Raw genomic sequence first — 27,519 nt, 5'->3', positions numbered from 1 at the left:
GAATGGGTGGTTACACTGGGGAAGAGAAAGCATTCCGTATTTTACTAGAGTGCTCTTCACTGACCTAAGGTTTTTTTTTAACTATCGATATTTCAGTGCTTTAATATAAATGCATATGGTGTCCGGAGGAAGGCACCATCCCTCTTTGCATAGATTGGAATCTTATTCATAGCTCGGCCAGCACAGACACTCCCCAATTCAGAGTTGTCTAAAACACAGCAGGACCATATGGACACGCCAGCCCCTGTGGCGCACAATGAAGTCCCCTGAGTTCTAATGGAACAATGTATCACTCAGCACACAACGGAGCCGTCTCCGCAGGGCAGACTGCTTCCCTTACCAATGCAGGTTTTCTGGTCCTCATCAAGCTGGTAGCCAAAATTACAGGAGCAGACAGGGCCAGAGCTGGTGTGACGGCATACATGGGAACAGCCACCATTGGCCTCACAGCTATTCACAATCTCCATCTCTATCCCTGGAAAGCAAACAAACATACCGTATGGCTATTTATCGAACATCTTGTAACATTTACAGGATTTTTCCAGGGGATCATGGCCGAGCCATCTCTGCCGTACCTGGATTTACAGAGCCACGTTCTGGCAGTCACCCAGCATTTGGGATAACAGACTCCCAGAACAAGCAGGCTTTATTGCATGCACATATTACGGCTGTCTATGCACTGCCCTCAGGAATAAGAAGAGTAGGAACAGTGTGCAGGAGAGAGGGGTTGGGGGTAGCTGTAGTATGTAGAGGCCACTGCTAGGGGAGGAAATGATGCACAAACAGATCACATGCTGTTCACAGCTCCTGATCCCAGGCTATGCCCCATAATATCCCTGCAAAAATCCTGTCCTGGACAAATTGTGGGGCAGCCTCCCTACGACCTTTCAAACGGCCTTGAAAAGGGGCAGACAAAGCCCACTGCTTACTCCTGCTGCTGACTTCGGACATGCTCCAGAGCATGCTGCCAGACAGAATCTGGCGCATCACCTTGCTGGAGGTTCTGCAGTGCACAGAGATTTAATGACAGCTAGAAACTGGAGCAGCAGCAGCGGCGGCACAGAGCTAATTACAGAAATATTCAGATTCTGAGAGCCGGGAGAGTTGGAGCCACTCCTTGTAATGCTGGAAGAAACATGAGTAGCACACAGATATATGAGTTTTTGCCAAATTATATAAAAAAGGTTTTTAATTGATACTTTCAGCACAAAATGATGTGATGTTTTTCCTTCAGCACTTGTCAAATCCTGGGATGGGAGCATGAAAGCCATGAATGCTGCCCCTGCATCTCTCCTGACATCGGGCAGGGAGCCATGCCCGCGGGTAGAGGGAGAGTGTGTCTTTTACTCAGATCTTAGAACGAAACGAAGATCATTTTATTCTTTTCCCTTTGTTGCCATTGTCAGAGCAGTGAGGGGGTTATGAAAGGCAGCCCTGCTTAGAGATAAAAAATGTTAACCATGCACCCACTAAGGACACTTGAAGGAAATTAACACCACAAACAGCACTAAATTGGGCCCATTGCTGGCAGCCTTAGTAGAGAAGCCAAAGCCTCAAAGAGCTGCAGAGACTGAATTAATCTCTCACTTCTAGCAGTGGTCATTTCAGAATGGGGCTGAAGCATGCCAGCAGGAGGCAGTGTGTGTGGGTGAAGCTTCCACTGCCACTGCCAACAGATGTACTGCTTCAGTCTCCAGAGCGGGCAGTCTGGCATCTTTTACCAGTAATATTTACAAACTAGTACCAATGTGAATAAGAAAACAGCTAGGTGTTGAGAGTGGTCCAGATCTTTCCAGGTTTCAGAGTAGCAGCCGTGTTAGTCTGTATCTGCAAAAAGAAGAACAGGAGTACTTGTGGCACCTTAGAGACTAACAGATTTATTAGAGCATAAGCTTTCGTGGACTACAGCCCACGCATGCATCCGAAGAAGTGGGCTGTAGTCCACGAAAGCTTATGCTCTAATAAATCTGTTAGTCTCTAAGGTGCCACAAGTACTCCTGTTCTTCTTTTTGCAGATCTTTCCAGTCACCTGTGTGCCAACTAGCAGCAGAAGCCATGGGAAGACTAGATTCTTTGCTGGGACACTCACAATGCTACGAGAAATTAACTGAGCAGATCCACCACTCTCAGACTCGCATTTACCTTTCTCATCTGATACTCCATAAACCTACCTGCTTTAATTTCTTATCCCCATCCAAGAAAGGGAAGGAACATTTCTAATTTAATACGAAACTACTGTGCTAAGGGAAATATCTTTATATGATCTGCCTGTGAGCTGCAAGGAACTATACTAATGGGGGAAAACCAGTGTTATTTTAATAGATAAATGGGGTACAGCATCAGTCCAGCTCTGCACGTCACTCTCAGACCCCATCAGTCAGATTCCTACTCTTGTAAAGACATTTTTAAAGTCAATGTCTAGATCACAGATAAGTGCAGTAGCAGCAGGAATGACCAGTTGAAGGATGGATCTCATATTGTGTTGCTTCTTATAAGAACCGATAAGCCTGAGGGAACACTACTACCCCCCAGTCCAGTGTATTGCATAGCTGACTAGCAGGGTATGGCAGAGAACAGCTAGGGTAAACAAGAACACAGGTAGTGACAAAACCCAACATTAATGCATTTGCTAGGGGATTAATAACAAGGACATCTATGGTGGTTCTTTATCACGTCAGTAATGGACAGTAGAGCTTTACATGCCAGTGACTTCTCTTTGGGCAATTAGCTATCACTGCTGGTCTTCATTAGCCTGATAAAGAATTTATGTGCTTCATCATTTCATAACCCTGAATGTCTCTTTTCTCCCTGGGAGGGAATTGATGGGGACACATTAGATCAAGTTTTGCCTCAGTTACAATTCTGCAATTTCACCAACTTTGAGTTGGGGAGGACAGAGAGCAGCGGAGTTTGGTCCATTGTTTTTAAACAGCTATTAAGACACTATCAAAACCACTGCAGGCAGTTTCATGACACCTTTAAAGACCCGGCACAGCTCTTGTCCTGGTGGGAGAATAAGCAGTCCCATAAACTTCCCTTGAAAGATGCCACTGAAAATGCCTAGGACTCTCGTTGTATCAGCGCACATAGAACAACAACGGACAAAGGTTTGTCGAGGATTACCTCACTGTTTACTTTCCTTTGTTTCCCCCCTGTCAAAACTAAGCTCTCTCCCCTCATGGTCTGTGGGTTAGCGAGTCCGGGCAAGGCGGTCAATACTTACTGTAACACTGCTTGCCATCTTCCCCCAGCTCATACCCCGGATTGCAAGTGCATTTAAAGGAGCCGCGGGTGTTGAGACAGCTGTGTGCACACACAGCCAGCCCAGTCGCACATTCATCTACGTCTGCAAGAGAAAGACGGGCAATTACCAAAACCAAGCAGAGCAGCTCTGGCAGTGGAATGCCCTCCAGAAGGAGCACAGCTCCCTGCCTTTCAGTGTCTTCAAGAGAGGGACGGTTTGTGGGGCTCCTTTCTGAAATGCACACAGCAGACTGGTCTCTTGTCCCAGCACACAGCAGACTGGTCTCTTGTTTCCAGCTTTTATCTCTCAATCTGAGAGATAAAAGCTGGAAACAGTTGCATGATGGAGTTAACTGGAACTTCAGTAGAGTGGAGAGGTGTGTGTGTGTGTGTGTGGGGGGGAGATATGGCAAACATCCATTGTTGAATCGGTTGCCACATGTCTTGTGCACAGCTAGGAAAGGCGTATGATTGTCTTTGTACTGCACTACTGCATTTCTGGAAGCAGAGATCACTGGTTCAAAAGCCTACGTTGTGGGGAATAGTGGGTTGTACCCTCTTCTTTGCCAAAACCTCTCCCACAGACTCAAACCAGAGACCAAGCATTTCATTTTTGGTGTTTCTGACTTTTTTTGGGGGGGGGGGATGATTTCTTACATTCCACTGCACCTCCCCACGCACTGGGGTCAGGACCATAAGCAGAGACACCAGCAAACAGAAGGGCTGGAATCAGGAACTATTCATCTGTTCACAGGAGGCTTCCAGCCCCGTTGCTAGATCAGTGAAGTAAGGCTGCTGGCCAGATTTCAACTAATCAACTAATCTTGGATGCTTTCCTGAGCTGAACCTCTGGAAAAGTGTAAGGCTCATTTGTCACTGTGTTAGACACTGACATTAACAATACCTCACAGAGCAAGACAAGGGTTGTCTCTCTCTCCGTGCAAGCTGCATTGTGGGTACTGTACCTTCGCAGGCCTTGCTGTCAGCTGCCAGTCTGTAGCCAGGGTGGCACTCACAGTGCACTGTTCCACGGCGATTTTGGCACTGGTGCATGCAGCCTCCGTTCCTATTGGCACACGGGTTCCTCTCTACAGAGACAGAGCAGGGGCAAGTAAACATCATTTCAAACAGATCCTCTCTCTTGCTGGCATTAGCCTCGTGGAAGAATAAAGCGCCATGTTCCTGGATATCCAGGAGAGACTGTAGTTCATTTAAAACAATCCATCAATACAAGAGAGAAGCTCCATTCCTGGGAGAAAAGCTCCTCATTTGTTGTAAGGACTGCCCTGGACTTGGCCCAAAACTCAGAGGACTCACCGGAGATGCATTTACCAAGCAGTCCCTGGCAGCACATGCCTATCCCACAGGCTGTGTGTGCAAACTGTCGGATCTGTCAAACTGTCACAGCATCAGCTGCCCCACAAGATCCCAAAGTACTTTACAAAGTTTGTAAACTCTACCTACATCTAAGTCACTTCCCCGATAAAGCCCAGCAGGGGAGGCAGGACAGCCTTAAATCTGTCGTAGGGCAGGAGGAAAGTGCAGGGGTTTCTGTTCCACTGACATATTGCTGCTCCTTCACTTCCTCAGGAGAGCATGTCCCAATACAATTTAATTTGGGTTGGCCAGGCTCCTTTCTGCTCTTTCTCAGCTTCCAAAATAATTCCCAGAAGATGTCCAAGGCAATATAATAAGCAGAATTGGCACCAGCTTCTACTACAGTGCAACATCCCAATCTGATCTGCTCCACATCTGAGCATGCAGTTGTGGCATTCCCCTGGTTTGTGTCCAGTTAGCTAGTCTCTAAATCATTATTAACCGTTTCACACCTGGTTCCTCTCTAGGAATGTGAGTGGGAATATGGGAATAACAACGTGGAATTCCTACAGCACTGGACTTCCTTTTAAATAAATCTAGCTTGTGATTACAACCTGGGAAAGCAAAGACAAATGAGAAGGAGTGCCTCTGAATTCACAATTCATTCCACGTGCTCAGAGCAGACTCACGGACACAGTGCTTGCCATCCTCCTTCAGGTGGTAATTGTGCCGGCACCGGCACTGATGCTGTGTTAGGGTCAGCTGCACGCAATCGTGTTCGCATCCACCATTGCTGACGGCACAGGTGTTCACAGCTAGGAGAGCAAAGGGTGAAATGATTAGAGCAGGCTGACAAACAGTATGCAAGTGTCTGCTTTGCAAGAGCCAGGGCAGAATACAGGCACCAATATGCAGATTTACGACTACGGCAGGAATCAGACTGGCTAATAAGAATTCCAAACTCTGGAGCATATTCAGTCCTGGCATAAGTGGGGGCAATTCCTGGTGAATCTTTAAACTGTGCTATATAAACACTGATTGTTGTTGTCATAAACATCTATTCTGTGTTCAATACACAAGATACATGCTACAATACTGTGCTATGAAGATATTCTGGGCAGTACACCCAGACCCAGGGCACTGTTCTTGAATGATAAGAGCAACTCTATTCAGCAGCGTGAGTCAGCATCTTTAAAACACTGTTTACTAGAAATAAAGATTTCCCAGTACAGCTCCCAGCTGCTCCTCAGGGAAAGGTACACAGGCCAGAACATTTCTGGCTTGGATTACATAATCTAAAACTAAATTCAGAAAGCTACATGGGAGGGGAGTTAACGACAAGCATGTTTGCTTTATAAACGCTAATCCCTCCCTAGCAGGTGGCAGTGTCAGAGGACAGGGACTGGGGACTGCTTATTTATAACTGAAACTCTTGCAATTGTGCTCAATGACACTGACTACAGGTTCAATAGCCCAGCTTGTTCAAGTCAATAATTTCTGTTTACAGTGAATGGCCATCGACGGTATATTCAAATGCTTCCTCATGACAAAATGATACAGAAAATTAACTAATTGCCAGGATCACTTCTGGAGCCTTTTCTAAAAATTGGCATTACATTAGTTATCTTCCAGTCCTCTGGTACAGAGGCTAATTTAAGTGATAGGTTACATAGCAGATCTGCAATTTCATATCTGAGTTCCTTCAGAACTCATGGGTGAATACAATCTGGCCTGGTGACTTATTACTGTTTAATTTATTGATTTGTTCCAAATCCTCCTCTACTGACACCTCAATCAGGGACAGTTCCTCAGATTTGTCACCTAAAAAGACTGACTCAGGTGTGGGAATCTTCCTCACATCCTTTGCAGTGAAGATTAATACAAAGAATTCATTTAGTTTCTGCACAATGGCCTGGACTTCCTTAGTGCTCCTTTAGTACCTCAATCATCCAGTGGCCCCATCCACTGTTTGGAAGGCTTCCTGCTCCTGATGTACTTAAAAAAAATTGTGGTTAGTTTTTGTCTTTCGCTAGTTGTTCTTCAAATTCTTTTTTGGTCTGCCGAATTATACTTTTGCACTTGACTGGTCAGAGTTTCTATTTTACTCAGTAGGATTTTACATGCAATTTTTAAAGGACGTTTTTTTTTTTTGTCTCAGTCTCTTTTACTCTATTGTTTAGCCACAGTGGCAATTTTTTGGTTCTCTTATTGTTTATTTTTATTTGGGGGTATACATTTACTTTAGCCTCGATTATGGTGTTTTTAAAAAGTTTTCATGCAGCTTGCAGGCATTTCACTCTTGTAACTGTTCTTTTTAATTTCTCTTTAACTAGCTTCCACATTTTTATGTAGTTCCCCTTTTTGAAGCTAAATGCTACTATAGTGGGTTTCTTTGGCACTTCCTCCCCCCCAAGGACTTTAAATTTAATTACATTATGATCACTATTATTGAGCAGTTCAGCTATATTTACCTTTTGAACCAGACCCTGTACTCCACTTAGGACAAAATCAAGAATTGCTTGATTTAATATTTTTACTATATTTGACGCTAGGCTTTCTTTCACATATAGTGCCACTCCCCTACCACTCAATCCTTAGCCTCTCCACTGAGATGAACAAGGATACTAACAAATGTTTGACCGGATATGTGAACATTTTATCTGTAATAACTGAATCTGTAATAACTGCTCATTTCATACAGGCCACCAAAAAACTATCCAACCGCACTGACTTTTGGTCACTACACACCCAGGAGAGATTAAAAGTGTGTGTGTGTGTGGGCATTACACATCACACTTTAGAGTTGTGTGTGTGTGTGTGTGGGGGGGGGGGCTGGTCCTAAAAATACAACCTTTAATGGAAACACAGAAAGAGCTCCCACCAATCAGTTTGCAGAAGAAATTGCTGTACCAATAGGAAAGAATCTTATGAGGGGACAACCACAGTCCCTAACTAAAAACAGGTCTTCACAAACCAGCACTGCTCAGATAATCACAACTTGAGCAACCTCCGAAGTATCGCTAATCAGTCAACCCTGGAAAGCTAAAGCCAATAAAACTCTGCCTGTTTTTCATGGGATCTCTATGTTCCTATAAAGTTCTCTTCTGTAAAAACATATGCTTCTCTGGCAGGCACTGCAAAGTTCCAGCTCACTCATTTTTAAATATTATTATTTTACAATATAATTGCAATAGGACAACATGCAGCAACAATAGCACTTAGAATCCCCAGCTCTATTTATCCCGGGATCTCAAAGGGCTTTATAAACATGAATTACCAAAGCCTCTCTATCCCCTTGGTGGTGCACAGAAAAACAAACACGACTAACCCATGAATGGAGTGGGACTCAAATTCTGGCCAGGACTCCAAGTGAACTGAACCTTTGGGAGGTTCAGAAAGTTTGTCTTGCCCTTATTAGGCTGGGGATACTGAATACCTCATTTACTTTGCCTTTGGGTGCTCTACACCAGTGGTTCTCAACCAGGGCCCCGGCCCCTGGGGGGCCACAAGCAGGTAACCGGGGGTCCACGAAGCAGGGCCAGCATTAGACTCGCTGCGGCCCAGGGCAGAAAGCCAAAGCCCCTCGCATGGGGTTGAAACCCAGGGCTCTGAGCCCCACCACTCGGGACTGAAGCTGAACCCTAAGAAATGTAGCTTCATGGGGGGGGGGAAGGGGAGGCCTGTAGCAAGGGGCCTCAGGCAACTGCCCTGCTTGCTACCCCTAATGCCAGCCCTGGCTTTTATATGCAGAAAAACAGTTGTTGTGACACAGGTGGGCCGTGGATTTTTTATAGCCTGTTGGGGGGGGGGGACTGCTTAGAAAGAAAAAGGTTGAGAACCCCTGCTCTATACCTCCTTAGAAGGTATGCCAAGTGCTTCTCTTAGCCTGAGCTGGGGTGTTGCAGGACACCTCCCTCATCGGACTGGGGTAGGAGTGAAATAATGCCTCCCTTGGCCTCGGCAGTGGGGGAATTCAGCGCATACTGCAGTTGTAAATTGATTTTTCATTTGTTATTTATAGCTCACTTTGAAACACAAAGACCTTCTCCTATAGAAAGGGTTATGAACAGCTGGAAAGAAGGTTAGAGGACTATGGCCACAAAAAAAAGGCTAAGAAGTTATATCAAATGACAGCTCTTGGCGTTTATAACTTGTAAGTCAAATACAGTACAGCTCTTTAGCTCAGCTATGAAAAATGACCTCTATGGTTGGATGTTTACAGTAAGGAAACAGACCTCTCAGGCTTGTTCAATGCCTTTCATTTTCCCTCCTAATTAAATCCATTTAACCTGCACCTTTTTAACAAACAGTTTCTACTGTAGCAAAGTAGACTGATGAAATACTGAAAGCTATTTGATTAAACCAGTATATTTTTACCAGAATGTAAGCGAAACCCCAATATTATTCACTGTGCAGACATTTGATCCAGGATACACATGGAAAAACCACAAAAATGTTCTGATTTTTCTACAAACAATTCTCCAAACCGAATCTGTTCAAACCAGAGCTCAGGACCTCTCTGATACAGAACACTTTGAACTTCCATTTGCATCAAGGCAAACATGAGTCTCTGATTAACTAAACAACATTTTTGGGAATAAAACTAACTTAATTGGGTCAAAAATGTTGCAGAATGCTGCACGACACTGGAGCAAGAACTATAAGCCTGGGTTAATTTTCCTGATTTTTTTTTTATTTGTTCTACTTTGAGAGAGACAATAAAAGTAGTTGGCATTACTGAAAAATTATAGTTATATTACTTGAGTTATAACAGAGCTGGGTGGTAGCCATTTTAAATGTTCTGGTATATTAAAATGTTTAATAAAATCATATTCAAAATCTCTATAAATAATGCAGTTATAGTTCTGGTTTTTTTAAAAAAATCATTAAAATAATGCTAAACTCAGCCAGTACATTTCTCCATATGGGAGAAACACAAGGCCAAAGTTTAAAATCCAACACATCTTAAGTCCAAAATAAGCTCACAGTATGAAACTATTCATTAGAGTCTGGGGTCTAAGTTGCCTTCATGACCCATCAATGCTATACACCAGATTTTTAAAGATTTAAAACCTATAGTCAAAGTTCTCGTTGGCTTTCAAATCAAAAAAGACATCATGCTGTACTGCCAGCCCAGGAGAGGGAAGTCCTCAAAGACAGCCACACAGCAGCAACAGCATGGGCAGGCTTCCCAAAGCAGATTTGAAAGGATCACTTCTACAACTAACAAAACCCGGTTTAATCTCCCACGTCCATTTAGTCCCTCGCCTTTCCACGGAGACATACCAACCAGATGCCACGTGCTAGCAATTGTGATCGTGGATTTTTGTGATGGGGACAATCCTCCGTAATGAGGCAGAGTGAAACTTCTAGCATATCACATGTACACCATCCAAGCACTGTCAGATGGCAATGACTATCCATCACGATAAAGCTGGGTTGGACACAAGCAACTAGTGAAAGGATATACATCCCATTACCAAGGGACTGACCAGCAAGTCCTCCTTGACAAAGGTCTTTTAGAAGAAAGCCCTTGTAGGGTGACCAGATGTCCCGATTTTATAGGGACTGTCCTGATATTTGGGGTTTTTTCTTATATAGGCTCCCATTACCCCCCCCCACCCCTGTCCCGATTTTTCACACTTGCTGTCTGGTCACCCTAAGCCCTTGGAACGCTGCTACCATGTCTTTGCCATGACTTTTCAGCAACACTGGAACCAAATATGGCGTGACTATGGGCTGTGAAGTGCCTTGACGCCTTACTGCAAAAGCCAACTCAAAATGTTTGAGGAGAACTAATAAACAGAAGCCAAAAGGTGAAGCAGCAGGAATGTTGGGATCTTACAGGTATTTTATTTCCTCTCATTCTCCTCTCCACCTCCCCAAAGTGCAGTACACTGTGTTAGCAAATGTATTGTTAAAGACTAATAATCCCATCTGAACCTCATACATTCTGACAGTGGACATGCTGACTAAGGAACCCTAGTGTTCTGTTTGCGTTAACCATGCCGGGTACTTTCCAGCCCAGTACAAGTAATAGGAGACAGGAGTCATTCTCTGGCAAGAGGCCTATGGACAAGACAGTGGTGGTTGGCATCATTGGCTATTCAGCACGAAGCAGTTTGTGGTGGAAAGGATCAAAGCAATAACATTATATTGCTTTTAATATATACCACCCACATTACACTGAATAGCAGCAGTGCTCTCAGATGCCAGCACTAGGAAAAGAAGCAGACTGGTTTAATTTAAGCACAGGGAATGGCAAGAGTAAATAGCTTCCTCTTTTTTCTTCTTCTTAAAGGAAGGGCCATTTAGTCCTGGGCCTCCTTAGGATGCTGTCTCACAGAGCAGTGAGTGAAGGCTAAGACTCATTATTGGTCTTATTTGAATTAGTAATCCCTTTCTTTACAAAGCCACACTAAAACAAATTTCCATTCCCAGATGCTTTCCCTAGCTGACCCTTTCCATGACAACGCTGCCAAACCCAGTGTCATATTGTGTATCATGTGGATTTGTGTGAGAAAAACTCGACAGATTTTCCACAGATGATATTTCACAGCTTTAAAAGAGACCGAACTACTTCCATCCTCTCTGCTTCGAAAGTGAGTTTTGTGGTTGGGAAAGGTTCTGGGCTGACAGCCCTAGAGTCCGAGGTCCTCAGCTGATCCCGAAACAGATACAGCACGGACAGTGCCAGTGTTTGCCGCACACGGAAAGCCATGTCTAGTCTGATAATAGAATGGACTGAACCAACTGGCAAAGCAGCACACTTCAGGCTCAGGCTTGGCAAATGCATGCATCTGACTCCTTACTGCAGCTGAAAGTCAACCCAAGCCCTTGTGGTTACAGGCAGCAGTTCTCCTGCAGTCTTGGAAGCGCAGATGCCAATAGAAGCTGTCAGACGTACATCTCTAAGGTGCCACAAGTACTCCTGTTCTTTTTGCTGATACAGACTAACACGGCTGCTACTCTGAAACGTCTCCCTTGAAGGTCACTCTTCCCTATCTCCCATGGACCAATTTCAGAACATAGAGGGGGAAGTGAAACATCCACTCCCATTCATTCACTCTCTAGATTACCTGCTTAAACTGCTCTGTATCCCATTTACCAACCCTGATTCAGCTTTGATTCAACAAAGCACTTAAGCAAATGCTTAATTTATATGCCTAAAGTTAAGCACATTGTAACAGGGTAGCCGGCCCCTTAAATGCAATCAGGCTCAGCTCTCCTGTTCCAATCCAGGTGCAACCTAGTTTGGTGCAATAAGCAGGGCAGGTCTACCTCTAGGGAGTTATAAATGAGGAACAGCCCAAAGGCATGTGACAATTCAGAGTCCCGAGAGGGAGACAGAAAAGCCAAGGGCTCTAGAGAAGCAGAGAGCTCAGGAGAAGAGCAAAGCTGGGCTGATAGCTGCAGGGAGAGGAGGCCACTGAAGGAGGGAGCGGTGAGAGTTCCCTACTTGGGCTGTGGAACCAGAGATCAAGCTGGTGAAAGCAGAAGGCAGAAAGGCAGTGTACAAACTTCCCCAGGCTGGACAGCCATGGCCAGAGAGGGCTGAGAGCAGCAGAGGGAGATGTTTGCTGGCCCTCTGAGCCAGACAGGAGGACCAGACAGAGCTGGAGGCTGGGGAATGATAGAGGGGTGAGCCCAATGTCGTCTCTGGGCAAGAGCGAGAACCTGACCCGAGACTGAAAACGGGAGGAGAAGCACCCCTCCTAGAAGGGCTGGAGTGAGGCATGCTGAGAGATGACAGGCCCATACCTGACAGTCTAAAGAGATGCCAAAATCTAAAGCAAGACACGAGAGCTGCACCAGACCACCTGAGCATGGTAAGAGATGCCATGGCAGTACCTGGTGTGCTGATGGTTTACTGAGACTTGAAAGCTTCCATGTACTGTTGGGATTGTCTTGGGGAATTCCACACTATGATTGTGGGACTTCTGCAATTAACTAACCCTGCAACAGGCTACTTGTACTTGGAAACTTTGTGGGGAGTTACTGAGGCCACAAGGGAGTGCCATGAAGTTCTTTGCTGAATCGACGCCTAATGTCACATACCTTAGCAAGTTGGTGGCCGAGGCAGAAACAGAATCTGCGGCCTTGACTCAATATCCCCTGCTCTCACTTCTCTCTCTCTTAGGCACTATTTTGCTTTCAAGTCCAGCTGACTTGCCATCAAAAGTAACAGGAAAATTCTTAAAACACAAATGCAGCCAATCAAAGTTGTCAGTATGGGGGTTCACCCCCTAACGCTGAATACAAAACCTTCAACTCCAAGAAATCCCTAAGTGGTAAACACCACTGTGCAGAGTCAGGGTTAAATTTTCAAGCACATCTGTCTAAGTTGGCCACACAACACACGGGACTGAAAACAAAGCTCTAGGCAATGGCAGCGCATGCACTGTGTGTGCAACTTCAGCAACACACGAAACATCAAAACACAGTTCTTCCATCCAATCAAAAAATCCCTGGTATACTTGATATTTCTTCATCTAACATACTCTTAATGATATAAATAGGGATATATTGTGTAATCTAAGTTCCAACAATCTCCAGAAACACACTGTGTGCTAATAAGGACCATCTCTGCTTCCCAGGCCAAAGAAAGCAATTGACTCGAAGTAAATCCCTTGTTTTGCAATGGAGTCCAAAAAAAAAAAAAGAAGAAAAAAAGAGAAACGCTCTGAAACAGTTTAAAAGGACTGAAAGATGTTTGCCATCCCCCTCTTCCCATCCATTTCTGAGCCCGGGACAGGAGGTAATTTCAGGATAGTGTGGCAATGTTCTTTCCTTGAGTAGAAATCTCCCCATTTGTTCTCCCTTCCTTCTGTACTGAAGCCGTGACACGCTGGGCTGTCATATTTCAGCAGCAGAAAATGTGTACAACGTTCAAGAATTTCTTGCAGCCGTGGTACAGATCACGCAATGAGTTGTAGGCCACGGTGAGACTCTGCGCTTTCCTGTGCTGTTCTAAGCAGCACACACACATCACAGCCCCAGGAAAGTGGGGGGGGGGGGGGAGGAGGAGGTGGGTTTAACAACTTTTGCATCCTCCCAATTCTAGGGTGTTCCATGGCCTCGAGCGACCCTGGCAGAAGTTAGGCAGCCGTCCAGGGCTGACTGTGTCTGCTTATGGGCAGCAGTGTGGCACAGAATCTCCACAGCACTGCCACTCTCACCCTCACTTTAGCACAGCACCTGAGCCAGGGCTTGTAAAGGGGCCTTCGGAAGACACCCTGTGGCTTTGTCTTCCCTGCTTCCCGCACCAGGGGAATTGTCCCCAAGCCGTATCTGGAGCCTTTAGGGCCCCTTTGTCCAGTGTATATGGAGAGAGTGGGAGTTAGCAGCATTTTTCTGGGGGAGGGAGTATGCCTGGTGGAGCAGGGGAGGGAGAGCCGGGAGGCCTGGGTGCTATTGACTCTGCAACGGTCTCACTGTGACACAAATTAATTCATTTACCCTCCCTCTGGGCAATTTACCCATCCGTAAAATAGGTTTAATAAGAGGTTGTGTTGAGAGGCACAATTGTGAAGTGTTTAGAGAACCTGGGAGGAAAGATGCTAAAAAGGGCAAAATATACATTTTAAATGTAACAGATGTAACTGTGTTACTTAGACAGCTCTACATATTAAATCTCTGGGCATCTCATTATGTTATTGCCTTTGTAAAATCTTTTCAATACATTTTACATGTTTCAGAAACCTAAAAGACCTGATTCTCCTCTGCTTTGCAACTTGCCTCATCATTTATACTTGTGCAACGTACACAGGTGTGAACAGCTACAGGAGGCACAAGGCATGGGAAAGAAAGCAGCTAAATGTTTCACCTGGTTTCTAGTTCCTGCATATCATGAGAGAGGATAGGAATATCCATCACAAACATGTAATAGTAACCCAAACAATGAGCTGGAAGTATTCATCCTCTCCCTGTGCTACCCTATTTGTGGTGTGAGCTCTGCAAGAGGTTTTGAACCTTCAGAGTTAACAGCAAACCAGCCTTATCTAGGGGGGGTTGAAGACAGGATGTGCTTTAGTCAGTACCGTTGATGAATCAACAGCTTTGTGGGTTTTGTGGTGATAGGAAAACATTCAGAGAATTGGATTCATGGGTTGACATATTTTAACTAGAAACTTCATGGCAAGATACTCTTTCTGTCTCCAAAATACTTTCTGGCACTGCATTTCTGCTCACAGTATTGCCAACAGCTTCCTAAAGTTAATATCCATGCTTGACAGGGGTTCTGGACCACAAGACTCCTGGGTACCTCAGCTCAGAGCTCCATTAGGAACCAATATATGTTCCAGGTTTCCCTCAGCAGAATGGAATATGAGGGAGTCCATTGCATTTATTATTCATTCTTTGTTTCATTATGATCCATTTTCTATAACTGCAGGAATTTTGTGTGTTAGTTTTACTGAGACTTTTCTGTGCTGCAACTGAAAGATATCCCACACAGCCCATGCACACCAAGAAGTGACCTGATCCTGCTTACTCTGCACAGTGTGACAGACCCAGACCAGTGGGGTACAGGAGTCTGGTAGAGGGCAAATATACTGGTCACTGGATGAGTAGTTTTCTGTTCCCTGAGTGACCAGAGAAGGGGCTGCACTAGAGTAATCAGGAACCTACTAGAACCAGTTAAGGCAGGCAGGCTAATTAGGACACCTGGAGCCAATTAAGAAGAAGCTGCTAGAATCAATTAAGGCAGGCTAATCAGGGCACCTGGGTTTTAAAAGGAGCTGACTTCAGTTTGTGGTGGGAGTGTGAGGAGTTGGGAGCAAGAGGCGCAAGGAGCTGAGAGGGTATGCTGCTGGAGGACTGAGGAGCACAGGCGTTATCAGACACCAGGAGGAAGGTCCTGTGGCGAGAATAAGGAAGGTGTTTGGAGGAGGCCATGGGGAAGTAGCCCAGGGAGTTGTAGCTGTCATGCAGCTGTTACAGGAGGCACTATAGACAGCTGCAGCCCACAGGGCCCTGGGCTGGAACCCGGAGTAGAGGGTGGGCCCGGGTTCCCCCCAAACCTCCCAATTGACTTGGACTGTGGGTTCTTCCAGAGGGGAAGGTCTCTGGGCTGTTCCCCAACCCACATGGTGAATCTCTGAGACAAGAAAATCCGCCAATAAGCGTAGGACCCACCAAGATAGAGGAGGAACTTTGTCACAACAGATAAAAAATCCCATGAACTCAAGGGGAGTTTTGCCTGGATTAGTACAACACTACTGGGCCCAGGTCATTCAGAACATCACTGCAATGCAACCCAGATCTTCCTGTGCCAAAAGCACAAGCTCTTACATATCTGAAATATGGGAGAACTTCCTTCAGCAGCTAGGCAATACAAGGTCTATGGCACACAGCTGAAAAGTTCTGATTCCATCCAGTAGAGTGCAGCGGTACAGACATATAGTAAGCAGTTCATTACAAAAGGTTTTAACTGTGGTTATTGTTATACAGGACACTGACTGTCTTGGCAGGCAGCAACTAATACAACATTCCTTCACCAGTTAGATGCTCAACTTCCTAATTGCATCTACAAATGTAACTTGCTGTACCCTTCTTTAAATGTGTGTCCACATCTTGGGGTGCAGCTCTGAACCAGATTCCAAATCATGACGTTTGCCTGCCACTGGAAAGGATCCAGCATATGTGACCAAAAGTATAGGGGCGGCTCTATGTATTTTGCCGCCCCAAGCACGGCAGTCAGGCAGCCTTCAGCGGTATGCCTGCGGGTGGTCCGCCAGTCCTGCACCTTCGGCGTACCCGCCGCCGAAGCCGTGGGACCGACGGACCTCCCGCAGGCATGCCGCTGAAGGCTGCCTGACTGCTGCCCTCACAGCGACCAGCAGGCCGCCCCCTGCGGCTTGCTGCCCCAGTGCCTGGAGCCGCCCCTGCAAAAGTGTATCTGCTGGGTTATCACTTAATTTGGTCTTTCTGCTCATCTCTTTCACTCAGTCACATAGTTCCTCTACCTTCAGGTACACCTGGCCTTGCAGACTTTCATTTATGCAGGAGAAATTTTCTCTTCCCATATGGCGCTAGAACTGGGGAAGAGTTTGTTAAAGAAGAAAACTAAAGAATAAATTAAGGTTCTTGTTAAGTGAGGCCTCAGGTCTGTTCTGCTGTAGACTACACACTTTCCTACATCCCTCAAAGAGCCAGCCCTGTAATACTTGTCAAGAATGTTGTTTTAATAAAAACCATGTGATTGCAAAGATCAAGTCATAGAAAAGCCTCTGACTTTGCAGGGTAAATATTTATCTAGACTGAGCACTGGCGGAGTGAATCACTTTCATGTACTTGTGAAAACACCACAGAAAGCAGGCACACGTTCAAGGACCAGGGATTATTGCAAAGTGACCCACTGAGTGAATACTGGCTTGAATGCTTGCATTTTCCAGACTTCACTGTGTTATCAGTCTAGGTATCGGAATGCGGAGAAGGAACAGGAAACCTCTGCACAGTTCCCTGGAACATACTTTGCTTGATGAATAAATCTTGGGAGAAAGAGTGCCCCATGACCACCTCATGTTCACAATGCGGGGTACTTAATGTGGGTTGGTTTTTTTTAATTGAAGGCATGAACTACTGTATGTTTAAGTGACTTCTGCAAACTCAAAACACCTCTCAACACTGCAGCTCAGTGGCTGTTCGTGTCTATTAAAGTGCCATCAGCAACTGGATAGGATACAGCTACTGGTACCAAGAGAACCACAACACAAAGTTGATGGGGTAGAAACCATCCACCAAGCAACAAGCATAGGAATAGAGACACTCATTTGGCATGAGCATTCATGGCAGGAGCCAAACGGATGCCTAGGAGTGAAGGGAAGGCAGAGTCAAACATAACCCCATTTACTGCGCATGGAAACAAACCCAACTCCTCTATTCCATTCTGAAGTTTGAAAAACTCCCATATTGTCAACTTTGATCCTATTACAGAGTTATGAGTGTATTGTACTTTCTTCAATCATGAAATGTGCAAGAACAAAAATCATCAATCCTAAAATGGGAATGCTGTATCTTTATAGCTGTTCTGGTGGTGGTATTTTTTAGAAACATTAATTTATTAATTATATAGTGTGGAGTTTCTACAAGCTCTCTATTCATATTATAGGTCATATTCTAGATGTACTTTGTCACAGAGGTGCAGGCATGCTGGAATAATGTCAGGTCCTACTAGTCCTGAGCTCCAGAGATCTTAGAAGCTACCCCAATACCTCCCATAATGGGAGGTCAGGTTTAATGGATGGGGACACCTTAATTCTGGTAGATGAGCTCCAGTACCATGCATTTTACTGCTAATCCCTCCTGGGAAGTTTAATGCAGAGCAGTTTTGCAGCCTGCATAGGCCTGATTGGATTCCCACTGGAATTTTTTTGCATAGATGTTCCATACAAGTAGTAAAGTTTCCTTATAGAAGAAAAGCAAGAAGGTTCATGGAAAATCCATTTTAGTTAACTGAATGTTTCAGTTAATGATGATCATCCCTCATATCTTTTCTTTTGATTTTGGGGGCCTTTGTGACTAAGAGGTTAATGCTTCCAAATGGGAGGGTTCGCTTTTCACTCTATAGTATTCTTTGTTCAATGAGTTAGAAGAAACAGCAACACTTTAGGTCACAGTAAGGGAATTAAATCCCTCAGGTAACAAATTGTACATTTACACATGTAACCGCAGCATATACATACAAATGGATGGTTATTGGTTCAAGTGGTTACAGCAATGGACTGGGAGACACTGGCTTCTTGTCTCTGTCTGCCATCGGATTTGTCCCTTGCAACATGACACTCCATGAACTGCCAATTTAAATGGATTCCTCCCTGACAACGTTAGAAATATCATGATGTGGCCAGTACATTTGGGGGTGGGGTTTTGGAGTGCACAGTTGTGGATATGATGGGTAGCCTGGGAGGAAGAGTAAGTTAATAAATGTTGTACGTGGGATGTATATAATGGTGCAGTGTAGCATAAAAGATTTATGGTTTGATTTGGGGTTGGCCACATCAGTCATGACTGCCGCGCGCGCACACACACACTCTCTCTCTCTCTCTCTCTCTCTGACATTAATTTTTTTAGCAGTCTTTGGCCTGACAAGTCTCAGAATCCCCTACACCCAGGAATTTGTTCCACTTATGCGAATAATTCACTCAAAGAATTTGCAAAAATGGCAAATAAACAGCATCCCGCAGGAAAAGTGAATTCAAAACAGCAGCGGCAAGAGCAAGAAGGCGGACACCAACCTCAAGGCTGAGCTCAACAGCCAGCATGGGGAGCCAAGGGGAGAACTGTTAGAAGAAACTGGCCTGGAAACCAACCAAACGCCAGCTATCAGGTCTGAAATACTACATATGCTCAGAAGGTGATGCCTGGATCTGTAGCCACCAAGAGGCTGCATGACTGGACTCTCAGAGGAAAAGGTAGATGGGGAATTTATTTCACAGCACAGTTCCACTGCTAGATTCCTAGTGCTGCAGATCCAGCATGTTGCCATTGTTCTAAACCTGGTTCTTTGTAGCTGCTGGGACAAGAGTGTGCCTGAATACAACTGCAGTGGGTTTCTCAGATTCAAGCGCTGAATAAGGAGCCATTCTTCACGTGGTTTGACGACTCCATTACCTCTCCGGAGCAAAGGCGCTGCACGCTTCCCTTCTTCAGGGAAAGACTATTTTATAATAAAATTAATTATCTCAGAAAACTCCTCAATACAAACCTTTACATCTTCTATTTAAAACCCTGTCTCCTCATTCCTAGTGCATTCCTGAGCTAGCAGCAGGCTGACCTTCAGTGCTGACCCTCCTTCCCCTATCCCAGGAAATGAAAGTTAATCTTTGGCAGGGGGAAGTACTTAAAAAACCCAGGCATCAATAAAAACTGGGGTCCACCAGAAAAGCCCAACCCCTTTACTGCCCTTAAAAATGTGGCCTTTTGTGTTTCCAGGATGTTGATTCTCTCCCCCTCTGCCTCTTTAGTGGCGATACACGACACGGGGAGAGCTTTATGTCTAGCAGGGGAAACCCCTGAGTGCTGTGCATATGCAGGGAAACTCAAGCTCTCTGCATTTAAATTACAGCTACATGGATAAAGTCTCCTATAAAATAAAAGAACGGCAGAATTACATGGGGTGCAGTCTTGGGGCCATTTGCATTTCTAACAGATCATCCCAGATTTTTTTTAATTCACTGAGAATGTGAACTCAACTCTTAGTCCCTGACTGGACACCATTCTGCTCATGTTAACAGTCCATAGAAGAGAAGTCCTGCGTGTAGTTTATGCACAGTTGGGAGTAATATATCCTGTTTACTGCAGAGTGTGCTCTGAAATGCAAAAACCAGGGATGAAAGAAAACCCAACACCAACAGTTGGGATCTAGGTTTGAAAATCATATTGAACTAGGAATTGGATTGGATTACTGAAGCCAAATACATGGCACCTTTTAAAGATTTCAGAGCATTAGGGAAGGAGAAAAGTTTCTTTAATTTTTGAAGAACTCTTTAAAAATCTCTACAAATGTTTCACAAAATGTCTAGAACATTTTGGAAAAGATTTAGCGAGAACTATGAAACTCCCTATTTCTCTGGCGCCTTTCATCCTACTGTAAATTTAATGCCATAACTCCAGTCTTCTAACAAAACACACAATTAATTTCAGAATACGGGATAGCAACTTTTGATGTATTCCACGAGTACATGCATGTTATATGCAACTGAAAATGCACCCTGTTCTCTGGGGTCTTAACCAGAGGCTTGTCTTTCTTTGATTAAATCCTAGAGACAAACTAAGAAAAGGAAAAGATTGGGAGGAAAGAAAGAAAAGACCCAACTAGTTCTGTCTGACCCAAAAATGGGTACTCAATTTTAAAAAGTATAAATCAATTCAGAATAAACTAGGGATGGAGGATAGAATATGTTAGAAACACTTCTTGTGCTAACATCTTTCCCTATTTACTGTAGCTGGCTAATAAAGGCTGTTTGTAGGATGCAATAAAAAGTCTTATTTTTCTTGAAGAGCAACACAAAATTCCAACAGATGTTTCTGCTTTTAGATCAATTGTAATTTTATGAAGAAGTTTTCTTTTCTCTTCCAAACAACAGCAGGCACCAGAACTCGAGAGACCTGCTGCTGCTGCTAAGAACTATGCTGGCTGGCCTCACTGCCACACGTCAGGAACTAGCAAGGGAAAAGGATCCAAAAGCAACTAATTTTCCCATTCGCAAAGAGAATCAAAACAAAGTGAATGTTGTGCTTGTTCGTTTGACAGCCCTCCTGAATGTTGAACCTCCACACTTTCTGGGTCTGGGCTGTGTCTGGAAACGGAAGAGCCAGATTACCACACGGCAGGTTGTTTTTGCAAAATTTCCAAACTGAAGGAAGTATCTGAAGTCTCACTAGAAAGACTATTCTGGTGACATCACCAACCCAGTTGTGTACTCCCAAGATATTCAGCAAAGAGTAGAACCTCCAAACTCTGAGGTTCTCCCATCGCTTTTTTAGATCACATCAGATATGAAAAAAATAAGAACCTCAGTAGCTGTATAATTAAACATATTCAGTTAAACTTTCACCCTTTCCACTAACTCTCATCTCTCTGATAAAAAGTATTGTTTAATTGGTCCTATGTGTGTAGATAATCTGAGCCAAATCCTGCAAACCAGACTTCATCCTTAAGCAGGGAAAGCTCTCATTGACTTCAGTGGGAGCTTTGTCTGTGACCATCAGAACTGCAGGATTTCATCCTATAATTTCCCCAAAAGATGGGATATAAATCAAATGCAGCCCAAAAGCCTCACCCGTGAATGGAGAAAGGCACCTCAGATTGTTTCCTTGGCACAACACTCTCCCCTTGTGTCCAGGAACTTACTCCTCCTTGCCAAGAACTCATTAATTCTTGGCTCAGGAAAACTTGCCACAACAGGGAGCACAAAAGCGCCAACATTTTCCACATATGCTCACTTGATAATATCAAGAGAGAAAATTACGACCCTAAATCAAGGAGGGCTCTTCTTTGATATGCTGCTGTATAATTAATTTGTTACTGGTTTAAAAAATGTATTCACCCACTCAAAGGAGATTTGCTTTTTTCAAAATATGACTAGTCCCTTTTTCACTTTTCAAAACTCCTACTTTAGAAGGCTTTTTGGTCATAGGCTACCTCCCGTTAGCTACTAAATACACTGATGCGTGCTATGAACTCCACCTTCAAAACATTCATAACACATGCAGAATGCAGGAAGGTCAGCTTGTCTTTACGTGGTACAGCAATGAGACAGTCCCCTCCCTGTCATCAGTTCAGGGCCCTTGTTGGAAGTGACCAAAGTCATTGCCATCTAATGTCTGATCTGTGGGTCTAATTCCTAGCAGATAACTGTCTGCATCAACTGGCACCCTACAGGCACTCAGCACAGAGGCCAAAGACTGAATGAGCCGTGGGGATCAAACCCTTTCTTGTCCCAGCAAGTGGTCCCTTGACATCAGCAATGTCTGGCTAATAAGTGGGAAAGATGTGAGGCTTTGAGAGCCTCGTGGAAAGGCTTAGAATATTGTTAGTAGACAGATATAAGGAGAGGGGATAGCTCAGTGGTTTGAGCACTGGCCTGCTACACCCAGGGTTGTTAGTTCAGTCCTTGAGGGGGCCGTTTAGGGATCTGGGGCAAAAATCTGTCTGGGGATTGGTGCTGCTTTGAGCAGGGGGTTAGACTTGATGACCTCCTGAGGTCCCTGATATTAACCAACCCAACCCTGATATTCTATGATTCTATGTTCATTTCTAGCGAGCAAAAGGTGCAATATGTAGTCAGTGTAAGATACCATCATCGCACTGAACCTCTTATGAAATACTGCTTCACAGATCATGGCTCTGCCAGAGTACAACAGGTTTCTTTTTCTTTTCTCTAAAACGCTTTCTCCGCTGCCAGCTGGATTCATCAGCATCCCAAGCACGAATGGGCCTGCAACTCACAAACGCCTTCTCACTGCACCTGACTTGGCCCCCACATGTTTAGAGTGTTCACTAATATTTGGTTTTCGCTTAGACATCCTTCAGAACAGATTACTGTACGTAATGACTGAGGTCAGCCTCAAACCCAAGCAGGGCACACATGGAGCTAATCTTGTTGGTTCTGAGGTTAGCAGGGCCACAATGACAGCATTAACGAAAACCACACCATCGTGCTTATTAGCCTCGTTCGATACATCTAGGCAACAACAGTGCATTCCATGAAGCAATGGGCAAATCATTTCAAATAAAATAAGGACTAACCTGAACCTTTTACCCAAATTAACTTAACAAGGAACCTTGATGTGTGGGGAGCGGGGTGGTTTGAGATTCAAAATGGTAAATTTTTGGGGTTGGTTGGTTTTGAAAATGTTATGCCTCGTAACCACTGGACCAGAAGCAGAAACAAACACTGTAAGAAATCGGCAATTGATTTCTGTCCTCTCAACATGTCACTGCCTTGCATGGACAATGGAAGCAAGAGGGGTGGGCAGAAGGAAACCATGTTTGTGTTCCATGCAATGCTGAACGGGGGGGAATAAAAAGGAGAATTAGATGCTCTGAAAAGAATGAAAGCCTCAACTTACCAAGGCAGGTCCTGCCATCAGTGTGCAGGCGAAAGCCTGGCTTGCACTCACAGTAATAGGATCCCAGGGTGTTCACACATCTGTGCTGGCAGCCCCCATTGTGAACTTGGCACTCGTCAACATCTGCAGATGGGAAGAGGAACAGAAAACCTTAGCAAGTAAGTAGTGCTTTGGAAAAATTTGGGATGGAAGAGCTCAATAATAATAATAATATTTAATATTCATATGCATTCTTTGCTATGCTTCAGGATGAAAGTGTTTCCCACAATATATACATACAACACCTCTTGGGCCGTGAGCTGCAGCCATGCAGATAACTCACGGAGGGAGAGGGAATGTTGGCCAACATCACATGGACAAATCCCTTCTTTTATGATGGCCTAAATTTTCAAAATTTTATGCACATCTTGTGCACACTTGACTTATCTGCATGACACCCCATGCACACAAGGAAGTCAGGCTGGCATTGGCAAATCTACAACTTGTGTGTGTGCGCATCAGATGTTGCATGAAGGCTTTGGCAAAGTTGAGCTTTAGTGTCCATACAGAGAAGGGAGGACTCTGTTCTGAAGAAGTGAGGTTTTTACCCACAAAAGCTTATGCCCGAATAGATCGGTTAGTCTTTAAGGTGCCACCAGACTCCTTGTTGGTTTTATAGAAACCTTAGCATTTCTCCTGGCTGTTCGCTGACTCCAGAACTGAGGAATGGATGAAGGACAGGAGGGCAGAGTGCCATATCATCAGGTTTAACCATTCAGGCCATTGTGAAAAATCACAAGGACGGACATGCAAAGAACACCAATGTACATCACAAGTCATTCAAAATAAACCATCCTTCAGACTTGACTCTCCAACAGTGCCATCCCCACTAGGGGATCAGCTATGCTGTGTACCTTTCAGACATCTGAATGTACTCTCAGGATAAAGAGTAAAGATGGACTGAATTACACTACTGGAATACTCCAAGGGAAATCCTATCTCTGAAGCCTAAAGAAGATCTGTACATACTCTAAATCCTCCTTGTTCTCACTCTAAACAGGCTGGGTGATCCCATTTGCTATATACAGATTCAATTATTTATAATAATGACAAGAGTAAACATCTAACATTTACAGACTGTAGCCAAAAATAATACTTTAAAGCAGCACGTTTTAAATCCCTAGATTCCCTGGAATTACAGGTTGGGATCCTAGCAGGGTTGACTCAGCCCTTCATCTTTTTGAGCCAGATAGCCCAGGTTCCATGCAATTTACTTTGTAATAAAGATGGGGCTGGCTGAAGAACACCTTGAATTGAGCTCTTCCATCCCAAATTTTCCCAAAGCACTTAAATTTCACAAACTACAGGTCTCACTTTGTTGCCATACAGCTAATCCTGGGGTGGAAGGTGACAGATATTTAATCTGTGCTCAGTAATTCTACATGTCATTAGAGGCCAGAAAGCAAAGAAAACTATCCTATCCCACTGAAATTGTGTATAATGGACTTGTAGGAGGATTTTTGCACAATATAATACCATTTGTTTAAGGTCAATTTGACCCCACATATGAAACTCTGAAATGTGTGTTGCAATTTTCTTGTCTGCTCTTTCTAGTTCCTTCTACTACACAGATATCCATGGTATCCTGGCTTTCACACCAAAACAAACTTGGACAAATTGAGGCAAAGCTTTCTACAAAGAGAAACCCATTTGGCCAGCATACCTCTCTGTTTCCATTTCCATAATTGAAACTATCTGGGCTTGAATAAAAGCCATTCTCATTGCCAGAACAATCTTGATTTTTTTCCTCCAAACAATGAACATTTTTTCAAGGGTTCAAATGTTAACCAATCCATTATTTCTTGGGCACACATCCTATCCCACCTCATATTTAAGACTATAAAAAAAGTAGACCGTTTGTGTTTAAAAACAAGAAATTCATTCCTGTTCCACGATGACTAAGTCATACATAGTTGTCATTAAATACTGTAGAAACAAAGAAGGCAACCACCCCAGGAGCTTCATGCTATCCAATGCTATCTCAGCTAGACACACACTGAAGGCAATTGCAGGATTCAGAGACACAAGATTCCTTAGGTGAAGAGCAGTTTGTGTTTGAGAATATCAGTTAATTGGCACATATATATAAAACCTTCACACACATACATATATACACATACTAAGCTATAGATCAGGGATCGGCAACCTTTGGCACGCGGCACGCCAGGGTGGGCCGGGCTGGTTCGTTCACCTGCCGCATCCACAGGTTTGGCCGATCGCAGCTCCCGCTGGCCGCAGTTTGCCACTCCAGGCCAATGGGGGCTGCAGGAAGCGGCAAGGGACAAGAGTGCTTACCCTGGCGAGCCGCATGCCAAAGGTTGCCGATCCCTGCTATAGATCCATACAGAGAAATTACAAGTCTGGATTTCATTTTTCTTCTGTTTTTGATTCCGCTCTTCCCTTCCTACTAAGAGGCTGAAAGTCAAATTAGTCCAATGTAATTGGAATAGTATAGCAGGAACACCATTCTCTTCTGTGTTAGAGACAGTTGGCTTCTTGGATGAGAGAATAAACCAAGATACATTGTTATCATTCAGTTTCTTTTCCATTGCACCAACACTCCTTTCATGACTGTATCGAGGCCCTAAGCAATGAGCCCAGAAATATTTCTCTCAGATTGCAACTGAAATTTGAAAACTACAATGGAAAAGAAAGGCTGGTATAATTAAATGCCCTTCTCTCCTGTCTGTAACAGGAAACAACAATAAGCCTAGGAGACTGTTGAAAATGTGAGCCCTTTTGTTAAATCACTTGTTATTCTAATTTATAATAATAGGTTCTCAAACCAAAACAAATTCTTCCTTTAGGTAGACTGGCCTTTCTGGAGTAACACTATTGCATGCTATATGGGAGCCCATAAAGAAGAGAATTACAGTAGCCAAGCACTCAGGATGCAGGCGGGAGCAAGATTTTCAATAGAAGAGTGGTTAAGACAGTATCAGGTGACAGAACACGGGGAAAAGCCATTTGGAAACGTACAGAGGAGCAGCAACTCCAGTGTCGCTGGCACCACTGAACTGAACGACAAGGAAGATGAGTTACTTCAGCATTGTGCATCCCCAGGCATGAGTTTCACAGAGTACAACTAAGGATAACTTTCCCCTGCAAGCACCTTCATTACCCTCATGCCAGCAACACAGTGAATAACAGAGGTGACTTGGAAGAAAGAACACGGCAATTACCAAACATGAGGCTGCACGTCCTGTTCTTCAGAGCTGAGTGGGAGGAGGAGGACAAACAACACTTCTACCATAGAGAGTCTAAAATAAATAAACTAAAAAGAAAAGGTCAGATGGTGACAACTGACCAAAGCCAGGACCCTGGCTCATAAGCACTAGGTCCAAGGAGAGTCATGCTGGCTATTAGGAACACAGGCATGTGTTGTTCTAGTTTATGTAGGTGGCTTTGGGTTCATTTAGGGAGATAAACAGTAGCGGCTGCTTGCGTGTGTCGTTAAACCACAATTACAGTCCCTCTGTGGGGAAACATCATACTTCGAGCTTTGTAGTTCAATTTAATTTGAACATGGATTTGCTTCTATCAGAGCCAACTCGCTTTCCCTACTGCACAGACAAGGCACAGAGTACGGGCTCTTCAAAGCCTCTCTTCTTCCTGGCCTATGACACCCAACCCTCCCTCTACTAAGCCTGTCAAACCCACCCTCCTCTCTCAGCCTGAGCCTCCTCGTTCTTAGTCAGTCTCCCAGGAGCTTTTAAAAGGAATATGTGATGAAATAAATAAAGCAGTTAAGGCAGGAATTGAATTTCTGTGCACCGGGCTTATGGACTTGGGAGGTTTCCAGTGTACAGGATTTACAGTACACAAGGGGAGAGCATTCCTGAGAATCCTGCTGTGCTGGCCAATACACTGCCATGGCGATCCCCTGATGGATTTATTCAGCGACAGCTACTGTATCTTACCTCACCCTACACAGCGAGCAGCGGCAGAGGGAGCGATTCATTTTGGATACATAAAAGTACAGTGGGGAAGACATCACCGACCCAGCACATAGGTCAAGCCAGCAACAGAGTGATATGGTCTGGCTGCGTGATGAACAAATACACGTCAGCACTGAATACGAACAACACTGAGAAACAATTCCTCAGTTAATCATTCTAGGGTGTTTCCTGTAACTGCTTGTGCCTTTGCATGTAAGCCATTTGCAGGAGCTTGTCCCAGCACAAACTTGAATCATATTTGGAATCCCCTCTACTTGCCAGCATTAGGACCTGCCAGTCCTAACTGTTTTCATTCCTTTCTTGCCCTCTGCTGATTGATTCAACAGCTGTGACTGTGCAAGAGATCTAATCCGTCTTCATCCTTTCTTTGAAACGCATGACAAAA

The 27,519-nt window shown here is 44.3% G+C and overlaps 1 protein-coding gene across 2 annotated transcripts in view; it reads right to left on the bottom strand.

The window, feature by feature from the left end:
- Positions 1 to 27,519, bottom strand: part of MEGF6 (multiple EGF like domains 6) — a 245,461-nt gene that overhangs the window by 48,902 nt on the left and 169,040 nt on the right. For both annotated transcript variants that reach the window (XM_034753186.1, XM_034753187.1), the window contains 5 exons: positions 23,137 to 23,259; positions 5,250 to 5,375; positions 4,209 to 4,331; positions 3,224 to 3,346; positions 341 to 475 (listed from right to left, as the gene is read on the bottom strand). In XM_034753186.1, the coding sequence (XP_034609077.1) occupies positions 341 to 475; positions 3,224 to 3,346; positions 4,209 to 4,331; positions 5,250 to 5,375; positions 23,137 to 23,259 (630 nt within the window). The remainder of the gene's footprint in view (positions 1 to 340; positions 476 to 3,223; positions 3,347 to 4,208; positions 4,332 to 5,249; positions 5,376 to 23,136; positions 23,260 to 27,519) is intronic.

Source organism: Trachemys scripta, chromosome 19, assembly GCF_013100865.1.
Source record: "Trachemys scripta elegans isolate TJP31775 chromosome 19, CAS_Tse_1.0, whole genome shotgun sequence".
Lineage (NCBI taxonomy): Eukaryota > Metazoa > Chordata > Testudines > Emydidae > Trachemys > Trachemys scripta.
Note: the sequence above shows the minus strand (reverse complement) of the source record. Positions and strands in the feature narration are given on the sequence as shown.